Source organism: Tiliqua scincoides, chromosome 2 (assembly GCF_035046505.1).
Source record: "Tiliqua scincoides isolate rTilSci1 chromosome 2, rTilSci1.hap2, whole genome shotgun sequence".
NCBI classification, from domain to species: Eukaryota; Metazoa; Chordata; class Lepidosauria; order Squamata; family Scincidae; genus Tiliqua; species Tiliqua scincoides.
The window spans coordinates 29,801,058-29,818,159 of record NC_089822.1 but is presented as its reverse complement, the minus strand read 5'-3'; the positions used below and the strand labels follow the sequence as shown (position 1 = coordinate 29,818,159).

Here is a 17,102-nt window from a genome sequence, read left to right as displayed (position 1 = left end):
GTTCCACTACTCTGCTGCCTCCCGCCTGCATCATCCCTGCCTGCCTGCCTGCCCAGCCCCCTGGTCACCACCCCAGCCCCCACGTATCTGCTGCTGTAGCTGACCCGGGGAATATCGGGGAGTTTGGGGCAGCCCACCCCTGCTTGTTCCAACTGCAACCAGAGCTCTCGTCCAGTAGCACCCAAAGGGAATTCTGAGAGCAGGGAATGCTGCGTGCAGCATCACTGGCCCTCAGATGCCCCCATCTGGATGTGACTGGAGCTGAGGTGAGACACCCTATCCCTTCTCACTCTGACCACACCCAGATCTCTGCTCTGGTCTTGTCTGGAGGAGAATTCTGAGGGCTGGGAATTCAGCATCCCCAGCCCTCAGAAAACCCAGAAATGACCTTTAAAGGCCTTTCAAGGCCTCAAAATGTCATTGTGAGGGCTGAGGATGCAGCACACAGCATCTGCAACCCTAAGAATTCTCCTCTGGACATGAGCGGAGCAGAGATCTGGGTGTGGTTGCAGTGAGTGGGGGTGGGGCATCTCAGCTCGTCACGTCTGGATGGGGGCATCTGAGGGCTGGGGATGCCACAGGCGGCATTTCAGGGGCTCAGAATTCAGGTGCGGGTGGGGCAGTCCAAGATCTTATAAATGTGGATCAGAATGGTCCCGCATGTATTGCTCATATGTATAGCACTAACTGAAGAATCTTTTGGTTCACCAATTTTTCCACTGTTTATACTCCTATGGCCTAATCTTATGGTCATGCTGTGTGTTTTAAGGCTATTGCAAATGGTGACATGCCATTTCATGCAGCTGGATGGCCTTCTAGTTGCCAGTGGTGTTCCAATAAGCCCCATGCCAGTAAGTCAGGGTGTGGAAAGGGTGGATCAGCTGCGAAGGGGACAGTATTGGTGGCAGCAGCGCTGTCGATGTCCTGCCCCGTCACAGCCTTGATCCACCTTCCCAGGTCCACTCAGATTTGTGCCAGCAAAATTGATAGTGTAGGTCAAAGTAGACCCATTCAGGCAGCGGAGACTTACCCAAGGGCAAGGGAACAAATCTTCCCTTACCCAGCTGAGACTTTTGGGACTGCACTCCAGTGATGTGGCTGTATCAGATGGAGGAGGTGGTGGTGGTGTTTTGATTGGATTGCCTGACAGCTGATGAAAATGTACCTAACCTAGAGGTGATCTATACCAGGGTGGTGTTCTTTTTGGTGAAATGTAGTAATAACCCACCAATAGAAGTTCTGCTGGTGTTTCTAGATATCAAATCAGTTTTGGAAGATGTTCTTTGTATCTCCACCTGTATTATCTTGTTCATATGTTTTTAAATTAGTGCAACTGAGAGTGTAGCCTTTTAGTAGTATGTTATTTTATACTCCCTTTAAGCCACAGATAATCTCAGTTTTGTAATTCCTGTCACTTGGCTTGTTGAATATTTCTTTACCCAGCTTGTAATTAGTCTATGGAACTCTTTGCCACAGGAAGTAGTGATGGCACCTTGCCTAGATGCCTTTAAGTGGGGACTGGACAAATTTCTGGAGGAAAAGTTCATTATGGGTTACAAGTCATAGTAGGCATGTGCAAGCTCTTGATTTTAGAGGCAGGCTGCCTCCGATTGCCAGATGCAGGACGAAGGCTGTGTGTGTTGTCTTGTGTGCTCCCTGAAGCTTTTGGTGGGCCCCTGTGAGATACAGGAAGCTAGACTAGATGGGCCTTTGGCCTGATCCAGTGGGGCTCTTCTGTTATGTTGAAGGCAGGATACAGAAATCTTAAAGAAACTGTGTCTCTTTCAGAATGGTACATGTTGAAACTTTTATAGCTAAAGCCAAGACAAAATTTGAAAATTTATTTTCAGGGGTTAATAACTGTTTATTAGGCAAAAAAAAAATACTATATCGTAGACAAATTAAATTAGCAGTATAGCTCAATAACGATGTTTTTTCTTTGTTTTGTAGACAAGAGCACATCAAACATTTTTCTCCCCCTCTCCTTTTTTGTTGATGAGCTCATCGTTTGCTAAATATCAAGAATACCTTTCACATTTAGAGTTCAGACTATAAATAAGTAAACCTGGATTACCCAGAAAGTTCCAAAGATGCTGGGAATCCATCATCAGAATGATTATCCCACCTTCTTTCCAAAAAGGGATTTATAGGACATGGTTGGCACTTAATAAATGTTAAATAGCAGAATAGTAGCTTTATTTGTGCATGGAATGTGCACTATCCTTGTCCCTTCCACACCACTTGCTTATCTAATTTTGTTGCATATCTCACATGTGTGTACATATATATTCTCAATTGATTACCCTCTGGAAACAGCAATGGCACATTAAGAAATGAAACATTTACAAAAGCAATTCAACCACAGGTGTTTAAGAAATATTTTTTAACTATTTTACAAATTTTGAGCTATCTAGAACACAGGTTTAAAACTTACTGGGTCATTTCTTAATGTAATGCACATTAAGAAGCAGCTGCACAAATGGCTTCTTGTAAAAGCTGATACACTTTTCGTAAAATGTCTTAGAGTGAAATTCAAAATCCATCCACAGGTTGTAGTTTGTTTATAAAGTTATAAGCACTTTTTTGGTACTCTGACATGGATATACACCTCATGGATTGTTGTGAAACTTATTTCCAAGTAAGCATGAGGTTGTCATGTTACCCATAGATATAAAAAAATGCCATAATCTTTTCATTGTCTGGCATATGCACTTGTAAAATGTGTCGTTTAACTCCCAACTATGCCAATAGGAATTTTGCTTGTAAGTTGTTCTTCTTGGGATATTATCTTCAAACACTGTAAATGTGGTGTCCTCCAAATGGGGTTGTGCCTACACATTCCTGAGACAGACTTCCTGGAAAACTTGAGTGAGGAAGCTCTTGTTCTTGGATGCCCACAATAGAGAAAGGGAGGATCAGCATCTTCTCACTCAGCTGTTCTCTGAACCATTGGGCTACTTGAAAAAAGTTACAGGTAGGCAACAGTTGATATTGTGCTTGCTTTACAAACACAGTTAAGCAACATTCTGGTAAGAATTTAAATACCCTTTTTGTCTTCCTGTGCTATCCATGAAGATTTGTAGGTTTTGTGCTATCTGCAAGGGCCTAGATTACATAGTGCTTCTCAAATTACTGAATTTTGAGTACACAATTCTGAAGGCTAGATGACTGGAGACTTCACTTAGATTACAACTGACGCAGCCCTTTTTGTTAAAGGTAAATACATTCTGGAGAAAGTGTGAATTGGACCATAGCCTATACTGTATAGTTGAACCAAGCATCACTTCAATGCTAGATCAAATTTTGTAAGAGGTGTTAAACCTTCTCTAGCATATTGGATTTCAAAGTACTGTATTTAAGTTTCATTATCTTCAGGGTTTCAAAATAGGTAAGTTGGGGATTTGGGAGGCCAAATAAATAAAACACTAGGTTGCATCAACTAGTTCTTTAAAAGTAAGCAATTTTTAAGAGCAGCCTTGAGTTTGGGCAACTTTCAGAGGACATTCAGTTCAGTCATTCTTAGAGCTGATTCATACATTCATTTCTGCTTTACTAACCCTTGTGTTGGGACTTTACCATTTTAGTTCTAGGATGGAGTGGTTTGTGTGAAACGTCCTCATAGCACTGTGGGAGAAAAGCTGGAAAGTTACTATTTTTCCCTGCTACAGACTAGAATCCAGAGAAGTAAACAAAAACAAATGCACACAGATGTAGTGGGGTATGCATGTGCAGATGTACACACTTTAAGAAGCTGTCTCCTAGGACTTCCAAGCAGCTCTGGAAACTTATAGTCCCCAAAACAATTTGGAGGTTGGGTGAAACTATGTTTGAACAGTATTTTCTTTTTTTCAGCAGCTGTTGTGCCTAAATTACAAACGGCCTTCTGGGCTGAAAGAGAAAGTTAGTTGGGAGGTTCTGTGATGAATCTTTTGTAAGAAAAACATCTGAAAATTGAACACGCATTCAACCTTGAATACCCCTCTCAATGCACACATGAAGACTCTGGTAGCAGTAAATTCCAAGCCACTCTTCCCATTGGGAGATAAACAATCTTGTGGTGACTTTGTCGCTTCTAGAAGTAAACATCTGAATAGTCCTATATGCTTGCTGAAATTAACTAAGCATTTCAGTCTAACATTACCTCAGTCATTTTAAAATGACATGTCTCAGCATAGAGATTTGAAAGTACCAGCAAGAAGGGCAAATTGCATCACATCAATACGGGCACAATGCATGACTAAAGACTTTGTACTAGCTCTGGAACAAGATATTCTAGCCCACCTGCAAAACTTGTGGCCCATCAAGCAGAATGTAACCAGCCATATATGTTTGGTAAACATATAAACCTTGCCTGTATGTTACTGCTTGTTTAGGTTTGTAAAACCAAAAATTGGGGGGGGGGGGTCAAGTACCTAGCAGTATATGGTAATGGGATGCATTTGGCTTGGGTCATAAGCATGTTCTACACCTTTGCAATCAAATGGGACAGTGTTAGTCTTCTGGTTTCCAAGCTAGATGAGGTGGGAAGTATTTCTTTCCTAGGCTCCTTTGCCATAGTGAGAAGGCATTTTAGTGCCCCTTTATTGCAATTTTCTCTAGTCTTAATGCATCTTGGCATTCACCATGTTGTACATGGCTAGTATAGCCCTGTGGGAAGTTCCCATGAATGAAATTTACAAAGTTTTTGAACAAGTGGCAGCAAGAACAACTCCAGAGTCAGGCAATTTGACTTCAGGTCTAAAGGTGAAGACCTAGTGAGCACTCCAAACAGATCAGCAGATTGAAAACCCCGCCCCCTGCAAAAAATGGTAAACACATTGTAGCCCATTAATTCACATGCCTTGTGGGCTTACTACTTACAGCAGTGGTTAAAGAAACAGCCACTGCAGTGAAAAATTCCTGAGTTAGAGGGATAGATGTTTTGAATTACATTTCTTTTTTGCACAGATGTTTTAATTTCTTTTAATTTTAGAAGCTAAGGAAAAAATAAGTGGTCATTATTAGTGGTTTGATGTAGCATTTGGTCCAGCATCTTAATCTTCAACTCCTTTTGGTTTTTCTGCTGCTTACTAAAATGTATGATGTAAATATCAATAATGCATAATATTTGGAAGTTAGTCATTGCATATCCCTTCACTTTGCTTATTTTTCCATCACTGGAGCAAACTCTTTTTACACAAATGTGCTTTTAAAAATTGTACAAGTTATGAGAACTATTTAAAATTATTGAATGTCTCATGGAAAAGGGTCATTTGTGGAAAATTATTAACTGACTGCACCCAATAGATGTAAGACTTCTTAAAAGATCTTTTTTACAGCTGTATTATACCTTTTAATGTACTCTCTCTTGTGATAATATAGCTTTTTAAAGCCATACTGGTGAGATGAGAAAGATAGTCACCTGTATTTTAAAGTCAGACATGAGATGGTTGGTGGAATTCCAAATACCTCCATCAAGCTTGATTGCTATTGTCCCTGAATATGGATAAGGCTTAAGCTTTTTCCTGAAGGCACAACTCTGAGAAGTCGGTACTTAATTTGTAAGTCAATTAATTAGTCAATCAACCTTGGGCCTGTGTTCTTGTGCTGTGAGTCCAAAATAACTTGATCGTGGCTGCTACTGTAAACTGTATTTTTAGTAGCTCTTTGCCACACTGATATTTACCAGACAATGTATTGCTTGATGCATCTGTAGCAAGACAGCACTCTCTTCCTTCCTTACCTCCAAGTTTGAATTTTTGAAGCCCTGCTTCTTTCTTTGATGCAACAACTTTTCACAGGTACTGTTACATGCAAAGTAAGCAGTTGTGCTTTTATTGTAGAGGAAGATGTTACTTAATGGCTGTCTAAAATCAAACCCTGCTTATATCTGTTCTATGTATATTGGAATTTTGGCTATTTTGAACAAACTCCTTCAAAGCATCCTTCATGATGGTGAATGTAAAGTAGAATTGGTGACTTCCACCACGGTTAGACACAGTTCATAGAAACTTGTAGCCAGCCAACAGGTGAGTTTGTACCAGTGCACCCACATGTTAACAGTTTGTTTTCCTTATACTGCCTGTAGCTCTTGGTGCCCATCAAGTGACAGTGTAATGTTTGATCTCCATCAGGTTTGTATTTCCACTGCCCTGTATAGGAGTCTATTTATTTGAGCTACTTGTAATCAGTTCTTCTGAGCTATGAACCGGTTTTCCTGGGCCATTAAAGGAGGCAGATAAGACTCTTTCCTTCTTCAATTTCCTCCTGTACTTTGTCACTGGAGGTGGCAATTTCAGCTTGGGCGGAAAAGACTGCACAGATGAAGGTCAGGACGGTGCCACCAATAGCAGTGTAGAAAGCCCAGCCCAGGGAGCAGTCACCAAGTTTGTAAGCAGAGGCATAAGGTCCACAGTAGCTTATTGCCTTCTGGCAACCCCAACCAGCAGGGTATAAGATCAAGCCAAGGATAAGGAAGAGACCTACCAAGAAGAACAAAGAGGAGTTAGAACAAAAATGCAATAAATATAAATCAAATATTGCCCTAAAGCAGTGCTCTTGGAGCCCACAGACCACTGAGGCAAAAATGGGAATCACCATGGACCATATGCAACCCCAACTCCACTTCCTGCAAATTAAAAATACAACTAAGGGCACAATCCTAACCCCTTATGTCAGTGCTTTCCAGCACTGACATAAGGGCAATGAAGCTCTAAAGTAAGGGAACAAACATTCCCTTACTTTGAGGAGGCCTCTGTAACTGACACCCAACTGCAGGATGTAGCACATGTTCCATTAGCACCGCTATGGCAGTGCTGGAATGTATTGACATAAGGGGTTAGGATTGTGCCCTAAATTTGGTAGTCCATTGGGAGCACACTGAGTCACTGGCAGTGCCAGCTGCAGTTATGGGTGGTACATTGGGAAGCATCTCCTGAGCAAACACTCCCATGGACTACCAGAGAGGGCAGAGGAACCCCCACAGCCGACATTTCAGTGGACCATGGGGGAGCATTCACGTGGCAAGGCGCTGGAAGTGATAGGTTATCTTATTTTTCTGAGATCTTGTGGACCACTTCTCAGGGTCCTACAGACCACCTGATCCACGGACAACAGGTTGGGAACCACTGCACTAAAGAGAAGCCACTTTTCAGAAATGCAGTAAAACTACATAAATCAAATATTGCCCTAAAGAGTATACCCTTTCCTGAAACATGGCTTCTATGTTTAAAAGTGAAAGTTTTCAAAATCAAAACAGTAACCAAGGGAAAAGCGGCCTTAGTGCTGGGATTGGCAGTCCTGGATCTGAGCAAACTGTTTTAGTAAAGTGACAAGTGCACAGTGCTAATGCTATGAAGGACAAACAGCAGGACTTGGCAGTGCTTGGAATCTAAGATCAGAAGGATATTCAAAAGCTGACTCTGGCAAAGAGAATGGAACATAGCAGAGTTACTTGTATTGGTGAAAAAGCTTGATCTGCCCCAAGTGACTTAGTTCTTCAGTTATGCTGGGTAGCACCTAAATGAATCTGCATGAGACTGGACTCCATGTGGCTATCAGAAAGTCACTTCAAGCTGGGCGAAGTGGGTATGTGTTTCTACTTAACTATGTAAAAGTAACCAAGATGAACACTGAAAATGGTACCTACTCAACAGTATTTCAGTATTTTCTAGTTTCCCCTCAAGCCTGAGGTTTTCACAAAGTTATACATCACAGCCATTATCTGTTTGTTCTTCAATAAATCTTCAGGGCAAGAACAGCTGTGAGAACTATTCTGTGTCTCATGCAAAGCAATTAAGATTTTACATGCTCCAGTACATTACAATTTTTTAATTATTGAGCAAGAATGCCAGCCAGCTGGAAGAAGCAAACCAGTATCTACCTAAGAGGGTCAAAAAAGTTGTTCAAATCAAGGCTTTATAAATGGCAAGTAAAAAGCACACATTTATCAAGTGTTCTTAAGTATTGAAGAGACAACTCTACGTTACATCTGTCAATTTTAATTATTGTAATTGTTACTAAATTCCATGTGTAAATTATTGCTAATACTCCTGCAAGAAAATTTATCTATGTAGTGAGTAGCAGCAAGATGTGTAGTACACTGTAGTGTGTTTCCACTCAGAATGCCTGTGATGTGAGGATATAAAGTATTGCTTAATCCTGGCTAGTCCAGGATAAACTGGGCTTTCATCCTGCAGGGCCTACCAGCTGTGACAGACTAAACAGAAGAAATCCACTTCCTGACCTCATCAGAAGTTCCTTTGTCAGGGGGATATAGCACAGCTCTTCTGGTTGTGAGAACTACTGTTTCCAGCCACAACAGGTCTGCAAATGACAATTTCTGATTCAAATCTGATTTCATCTCTGAAACCTATCATGCTTTAAAATGCCACTCCTCAAAATACATCAGTTTGCTAATGAGACAGTGTTGCACGTACATACTTGAAAAGAAAATACAACTAGCTTCATAATAGTATGACAACTATGTGGGATACCAGTTTAACTGTTGCAGCCTTATGGATCCCAGGAATTGTAATTTGCAGAGAGTTCTGAGAGTTTTCTGTTACAGATTTACAAAATTCCCCTTAAAAATTAGTCTTCTGGAGAAAGGAAACTTTAGCCCCTATGGGTGCAGGAAGAGCACATGTGCCAAAGAAGCAACACAAGAAGTTCCTTGTAGCAAATGGTGCATTTTCCGACCCCTCAATTGTTAACATCCTGATGGTAAAGACTAAAACAGTCAATTCCTATCCACCCATCTCTGTTTTGCTGCTTCTCCACCCACTGCCAACATAATGTTCAGTGATTCCTAGGAGGCCAGTGATCATGTTCAATCTGCAGCCAGCTTTTCTTTTTGGTGTTTAAATCATTCTCTGAACATGTTCCAGTGGACTCCTTAGGGTGCACTTCATAGTAAATATACCCTGTATCACTTCAAGGAATAGCTTTGAGCTTTAAAACTGTCATTCTACCCACACCGAACTTCCCAGCTTATTTTCCACATCTTCCTGACAGCAGGTCCCACTGAACTTCAGAGGCTTTCTTCATATCTCTTCACAGTTAGGTTGCAGTACTTGCTCTGTTTTCAGCCTTCCTGACTCTGCCCTGCTCCCCCCCCTTTTCGTTCGGCTTTCAGTCCCCTACCCCAATCAGTTTTCCAGGGCACTTCAAATTCAGGTATGCCCCTCATCTGCCAGGGTTCCACTGTGGAACACACACACCTGCAGATACCTGAAACCATGGATATGGGTGAACACCCATTTCTGCCATCCTCGGGGGACCATCCCCCCTATCGGAGGCGAAGCAGAGCTCTGCTCCCCTTGGTTTTGGAGAGTCCTATGAGCTCAGCAGAGGCCAAAGACATCCATCCCCAAGTTCAGACTGAGCGCTCGCTCGCTCGCTCGCTCGCTCGCTCTCTCTCTCTCTCTCTCTCTCTCTCTATCTATCTATCTATCTATCTATCTAAACCAGAAGTGACATTTTAAATACTTTATAAGGCATTGGGAACAGCAAATTGTTTTTTTTTAACTTTAGAGCTCAGTTTAAGCTCGGAGCAGAATTCTCAGAGGCCCCTCTGGAGGGGAGGGGAGCAGAGCTTGCCTCTGGTGAAGCCAGACCCAATCCACAGATAAGGGTGGATATGGGATCTGCAGATATGGGGGCCTGCCTGTACATTGTGCTGTTCACATGAAGAGAACAATGGTGAGTGTGAAGCCTCTAGGAATTCAGACGCCTCTTTAATCTTTAGATGTCCCCAAGAAACAATCCATGTTTGGGCTTTTTTATCCTTTTTGGGACCTTGTGTTTGGATGTTTCTAATTTCTGCAAATGTTTGAAGTTCCATAACTACCCAGAAACCTCTGTCTTGGTGGGTTGTCCCGTACTGGCTACAATTCTATAGGCATGGGATGGGGACTTGAGAAAATGAGGTTCACACGTATGAGGAGTCAATTCTTTTTTTAAATTGATGCTTTGTGTTCAGAGTTCTCCTCTGCATATGCACATCACTTTTTAGACTGTGACCTTGGCCTTGAAAATATTGATCGAATGTAGTCTAGTAGATATAAGGAACTGAGCTGATGCATGCACAACAGCTCAGTTCTAACTAAGCTTTATCTTTTCTGGTGTCCTCCATTCACTTGAATGAAAGGAACAACTTAAAGTACACACAGAGTTCCTTCACATTTAGTTTAGGTCAGTGTTTCTCAACCAGTGTTATTTGTACTACCAGTGGTATAGCTGGGACCCCCAGATGGTTGTTGCATTGCATTGTTAGTCAAGTGACAGTTGACAATGTCATCTCCAGTTACTTCCATGTCCAGAGTCCACAACATAAGGCTGCAAAGGACGGTAAAAACCTCAGGGTGGACAGGAGGGCTTTTTCATGTACGCAAAAAACGGGTGCAGGGACTCAGTCAGCCCACACTGCCCCACAGAGTACCTCATGATGCCGCAGGGCATTGCAACACACAGGGAACGCTTGCTCTACAAGAAAGCATGCACAAGTTTTAAAATCATTTCTCTCTTAATGCTATGCTGAATCCAGACAAAGCCAGAAGTAAATCAAGGCAGTTGAAATGTGTGCTTATAAATGCAGAAACAGATAATGGAGACAGGCCAATACCTTCTCTTGAACAAACACAACCTTTTAAAGTGCACTCTCCAAAACAGCAGCTTTTTTTTTTTTTTTTTTGTAATGGCTTTTAAACAGATCTCCAATTTTACAGTATAGTCGACTGGATTTCTTTAAGTTAATTTGCCTTCTCTCAGTTGGATGAATCTTCAGATTTCTGAATTTGGATCTGGTTATATTTAATTCTAGTTCTATACAGATTTATTAACAACTCACCAAATAATATTAAAGCATTTCAAAGTATGACAGCAAAGAAAAGCCACTTTGTGTTGTATATTTTTTTTGTCTATATAGTCTTACCAAACAAATCTGCTTCCAGCTAGCCACTGTGTCCACAAATTACACTAACCATCCAAAACAAATGTTTAAGAATAGCGTCTTCCTTCTCTATCACTTATTAGATTGTCTAAAGAATTTAATTGAGGAACATAAAATTACAATTCCTTCAGTACATAAGTTTCCAAGTATCCCATACTTAATGATCCTTGTAGAAATCTGGCACAGTACAATTTGGGGAAGAAATGGAGTAGCTAATTAATGCACCACCCTTAATTAAGTAGGATTTCAGTAGTTGGAGCCAGCTTTGGAGAATGTTAAATCAGTGCATTTGCTGAATTATTTTAGTTGCTACTCATCCTTTAGGATGAGGTCAAGGAAAGAGAAAAAAAAAAACACTCTACACCTACTCTTCCAACAACTAAGGAGAACAGAAATAGTGTTCTCTAGACAGTAGTAGACATTAGTTGTTAGCCACAAAATAGTTTTGTAGAAATGCCTTCTACAACTTGGACCATGCAAAACCCTTGATTAGGAGTTCCACCACGGGATGTGTTACCAGGCCTCAGAGTGTCACCCAAAAATTCTTTGAATTCCCAATATTTCCATTTATGGTCTCATATGTTGTATATAATATTACAGGTTCAAGATACCTTTGCACATATGCACATTCAGATGTTCTGCAATATGGACCATCTAGCAACAGATTACATGCTCAGAATTGAATTGCATGAATGCAGTAACAGTGTTGAAGGGGTATTTTTTTCCCATTGACTTAGAAATTTATTTTAGGAAAAGGAGTTTCTGGCATTTTAAAATCACACCCCATTCTTATACATCACCACCACCACAGATATATAATTCCGTATCTATTGTGCTTTTCTCTATATATATCTTAATTGTTACTTATCAATACAGTTACTCATCTATTACAGCCCAATCCTATCTGGGGGAATACACCAATGGAGCTCATCAACAGTCAGCACAAGTCCTAGAGACTGACAGTGGGAAAGACACTCTGCCATTCAATAAGTCATGGTCACCAGGGCAAATAGCCACAGGCTGCAAGCAGGTGACAGTGTCCTGTTGAACGTCCTCAACCCCCCATCATCTGCAGAGTAGGTGGTTTGGGGAACATCATGGGCAGAACAGGGCAGGAAGCATACCAGGATAATTAGGAGGAGATGGCTGCTCACACCAAGATCCTCTCCGCCCTTCCTGGCCCAGACCTACTACCAGGTGCCCTAAAGACCTGGCATAGGTCTGAGAAGACTCACTGGAGTCTAGGGCTGCAATCCTGTGCACACTTTCTAGGGAGCAAGCCTCATTCACTACAATGGGACTTGCTTCTGAGTAGACACACATAGAACTGGGCTTCAGGTAGCCTATAGAGAGGAAAGTAGAAAAGATTTTTAGTTGCCTCTTGTGAGCTGTCTACCTACAGCATGCAGCATATGCTGCATTGGTGGCCCTGCATGGTTTGGGCTGGTGAGGGATAAGGCTGGACCCTTAGCCTTCACAGAATAAAATTCTTCTGATGTCCTCTTTTGCTTTCTGCTTTCCTTGCAGGTTTATTCCATTTTAGATTTTGTGCAGAACAAACAAATATTGATGTGAACAGTCTCTGAGAACCACATGCACAAGGGAGACAGATGTGAATCCACATCACATGGCTTACTTGAGCTCTACTAAACTTGAGGGATGCATCTGGTGATGCCACAAGTTGCATACAACAATTGATTAGGTGCAGCTCAAGCTGGATCAGGGCCATAGTGCTGGACTAGTAAGCAGCAATTACTTTTAATAATCTTCTAATAACTTTCTGGGCAATTTATTCCATCATTCTTAATGAATTAAATCCACATGGGCAAGAACATTTTTCTTATCTATTAAAGCATGAAATTAACATAACAGCCAGAATCTGAATGAATAACTGTCTAAAACCTGCCTGTTCTTTCCCCAAATGTTACTTTCCGTGATCCATAACAGTATATAGGATAAAGTATGATTTCCATATAATTTTGAAAAGTGGATAAGATGTGAAGAGCTAAGATCATGGTTAACTGACTGTGATACCCTTTCTATTTGGATTTCAGTGCAGCCCAGGAATGTAGCAAGAACATAAGCAAAGTCCTGCTGGACTGGACCAAAGATCTCTCTAATTCAGCACTCTGTTGCAACATAACCAATCTGCTGCTTCTGGGAAACCTAACAATCAGATCATGGTGGTACCACCTCTTCCCAGTGGTTTGTCCCCCACATCTGGTATGCAGAGGTACCCTGCTTCTGACTGTTGGGCTTCCATTTCACGATCATGCTGAATTGCCACTAAACATGATGAAGGCCATCAGTGCTCAAAGCCAAGAATTCTCTCTATTAATAAAATTTAGCACTAAAATTGATCACTCCATAATGCTCTAAAGCCTATGCTGTGCACTATATTTGAGCAATGCCAGAACAGCAGCAGTTTTGCAGTGACATGAAGCAGATCCCCTGGCCTAATCTTGGAAACAACCTCTTCATAGCATAGTTACCCAGCTGTTTAGATAAGCAGATGCATGCTTTTTAGTTCCGACAGGCTCTTGTACAGCTGTTGTTCTGCTACATTAAACAGGGGAGTATATTTGAAAATGCAAGTGCTATCCTCTCCCATTTCCTACCCAAATGGAGGTGGGTGTTTCTGTTGAAAATTGCTCTGAAGAAAATCAAAATTAGTACAATGTGAGTCATGATGTGTCAATAGTGGCAGATGTGCAAGATCCATATTGCATGATTTAAACAGAGGAAGGTAGCCAACATGCACATGAGGTTTCCAGCAAAAATCTCTTGCTTCTACCTAGTTCATAAAGAGGGGGATCTTCAGCAATCCTGCTTAATGCAATCAAATACAAGGAAACCCACTTCTCTTATTCCAAGCATATTACACCACGTTCCTCAGGATGGGTTTCTGGTTGGAACATATCTGTTTGGATATACACATTACCAATTCAGTACAAGTATCATTGTGACTTAGAGCGCAATCCTAACCATGCACCAGTATAGCCAGGCTGCATAGCCTGTACTGTATCCAATGCAGGGTAGGAGGATGAGGGAGGTCACTCCAGGGTAAGGGGATATTTTTCACCTTAACTTATATAACACCCCAGCCTGCCCTATGGGCCTACTCAGATCTAGGGCTTCCTGGCCAGGAGCAGGGATTAGGATACTGCATGTGCTGCCACACAGATTCCACCCCCCTCCTGGGCCTGATCCTCCCTCTGTTCTGCCCACCTCCACCCCAGAATCTATCCCTCCCCACCACCGGAACAACGTCCTGAACCCTCTCCCACCCCCTGTGCTGCCTGGCACAATCCTATCTGTGTTGGCCGGCACGGCTGTGGGAGCCACAGCCAGCAGGGCAGTAAACATCCTTGAGCCAGTGCTGCTGGCTGAAGCCAGCGCAAACATGCCTTAAGGCACACGACACGTGAGGGTCAGCACAAACCAATATTAGGATTGAGCTACCATCACTCATTTAATTACTTTGTTTTCAGTCACTGACTCAAGCGATTAAAATAAACGTCACAGTATTTCAGAGCTTGGATATTTGGGAGCTATTTAGGTATGAAGGACCCTTAAAAAAAATTAGATTAAGGTATAGTTAAGATCCCCTTCAAAGTGTAACCGCAGCCAAGATATGTGCATAGGTCATTAACATCACCAATATCGTTGGAGGAACAGGGCAACATTGACAGATATCCAGAAAACATAGCCCCTATTTGCAATTAATTGTCCTAGATCATCAAGTGCTTGCAACTCTAGTTGCTGCTGTCCAGGAAATAAAGATAGCCTGGAAAAGGGCAAGGGCCTTCCCTGTCCTTGTACTACTTTTGCCGTCTCATTCAAGTCAGCATGAGGTCAGTTTCTGGAGAAGAGCAAGGGGTTATCCTTTCCATCTTGGTCAGGGAGGAAGATGGGGGCCAAAGGTCAGTATTATGTCACAGATAAGAGACTACTACTTCTTGGTCCAGGGTTGGAGTTCAAACAAATTGAGACTGGAAAATCAAAGCTAGTAAAAACCTGCAGATCTCTGGACTGAAGAACAGATAACACAGGCCAACACACATTTTGCTTCCTTAAACATTACACCAATTCTTGGGTATATTTGGGGTGCCGATTCCAAAAATGGCATCTGTTTTGCCCTATCACATCTAGTTTTGGAGACATGGCATACCCTCTTTAGTGAATGGTTCAAGCAGCTTCCTCATGAGGAGCCTACACCATGGCTTCCTCAGGAGGAAGCTGCTTGAACCAGTCACTAATGAAGGCTATACTATATCTCCAAAACTAGACGTGATAGGGCAAAACAGATGCCATTTTTGCAGCTGGCACCCCAAATTCATATCAAACCACCATGAAGTTTGGGAAAAACTTTTCTGACCCTCAATTTTGTAGGCCTGTGCAATCCAGACCAAGTTGAATGCTATTTATTTCCATCGAAAAAATTTAAGTACTTGCTTAACTATCTCAGTGAAACCAAGAAGACATTACAATGTTTAACTCTGATTGGACTGTACCTTAGCTTTGCCCACTTTTGCAATCAGAAATGCCTTGACTGCATATGTGATAAAACCACTTCTAGAAACTCCAATTTGACCCAGAAAAGTTTTAAAGTAAATTAGCTGAGCCTAGCAAATCCTAGTTCAAACCTGAATGGGTCCAAGCTCCTGAATGAATTCTGGAAATCAATCCAGGTTAGCTTTGCAAGTCCCACTCAAGATGTCACAACACAGATAGATCACAGAAGGCAAGGCATTTGTGCTTCATGTCTTTCTAGCTGCTGCACTAGCTTTCATTCAGTTTAACCAAACCAAAAAGGAGAGCAAAAAATATTTTATTGAAGTTTACAGTACAGTCCTATGCATGTTCACTCAAAGATTGTGGCACTTTCCATTCAATTTTAAAAGTTCTGAATGGCGTTGTCCAAGGCTAACTTACCTGAAATCATTGGGAAAATGTAATGAAGTCTTTACTGTAACCTAGTGGTTCCCAATCTGTGAGCCACTGCTCCCCGGGGAGTCGCAGAAACCAGCCAGGGGAGCCACAGAATCCCTACAGAAAAACCCACCACCTTATAATTTGTATAGAATTGAAGCCTTCATGGGGAGCCACAGACAACAGCCCAGTAGGCCAAGGGAGCTGCCAGTCGAAAAAGTTTGGGAACCACTGCTAACCTGACTAAGTAGGTAAGGACAGCAGAAAAGATGTTGCACAACCTGTGGGGTCATTTCCACTGCACATGTTACTTTGGTGCATGCTATCTTCCTGATTATCATTCATACATTTAGGCTTGCTCAGGCCAGTAAGGCTACCTTGGGGCAACACTGAGGCCAACCTTTCTGAACATGTTTGTTTCATGAGGCCTACTGGCGAAGCCTGCCTTTGCACAGTGTTTTCTTAAATCCGTTCCAAAATTGGCCTTAAGGAACATTCCAATTTACAGTGCAAAATATTCCACAGTTATTTTTCTACTTTAGGATATTAGGCTGAGCACAGCTTACCACCCAGACTCGTTGGTAAAAATAAAGTTTGATAGGAGCAGGAACGTAGTCCTGGAAAATGTATGATTATTTCACATTTCAGTCCTGATCTTAGCCCAGCCTACATGTGAAGAGCACTGAGGAAGCATAAGCAACAAAGCAACCTAATGCCATCTTCAGGAGTAAACAGCTTTGAAAGGAAATTACTCCCAAAAAGAAGGCATGAGGCAGTAGCATCAACATGCAAGAAATAAAGAAGAATTCCTGTTGTTGCTTCTTCTCATCGGCTGTTTGACAGCTTTCATCCATTCATTGGCCCCTGAATCTGCTCCACCATAGAAGGCTCAGAGATTGTGCCACCCGTGTTAGATTTCTTACTGGGAATTTTTGGCATATATTCATCATTTATTGAAAAGGGAAGACAAGGTGCATGTCCACAACATAGCCTGCCATTTGAGCCGACACGAGTTTTAGGAAGTTCTAAGCTATCCAGTTAGTTAGGCAAAAACTATGTTCAAATCAGAGGACCTAAAATGTCAATAATTTACTCATCTGTGCTACTTTAAAGCAGTCCTATCGTCTATTTGTAAAGCCTGCTTAGCTTACCCACTTAGCGTTAGCATGCTTTTCCTTTTAAGTTCATCCCCTCTTCTTTCTTCCACATTGTTTTCCCGAGCTTTAACTTTCAGCAGTTA

The 17,102-nt window shown here is 41.8% G+C and overlaps 1 protein-coding gene across 4 annotated transcripts in view; it reads right to left on the bottom strand.

The window, feature by feature from the left end:
- Positions 1 to 1,852: 1,852 nt before the first annotated feature.
- Positions 1,853 to 17,102, bottom strand: part of LHFPL2 (LHFPL tetraspan subfamily member 2) — a 119,012-nt gene continuing 103,762 nt past the window's right edge. The window contains exons 4-5 of one of the 4 annotated variants that reach the window (XR_010793949.1): positions 5,402 to 6,461; positions 1,853 to 2,957 (exon numbers count right to left, since the gene is read on the bottom strand). Coding sequence is in view for 1 of the 4 variants with exons in the window: in XM_066618250.1 (XP_066474347.1) it covers positions 6,205 to 6,461 (257 nt within the window). In the remaining 3 variants the exon portion in view is untranslated. Of the gene's footprint in view, positions 6,462 to 17,102 lie in introns of all 4 variants that reach the window. The other 3 variants (XR_010793950.1, XR_010793951.1, XM_066618250.1) reach the window with 3 other exon arrangements.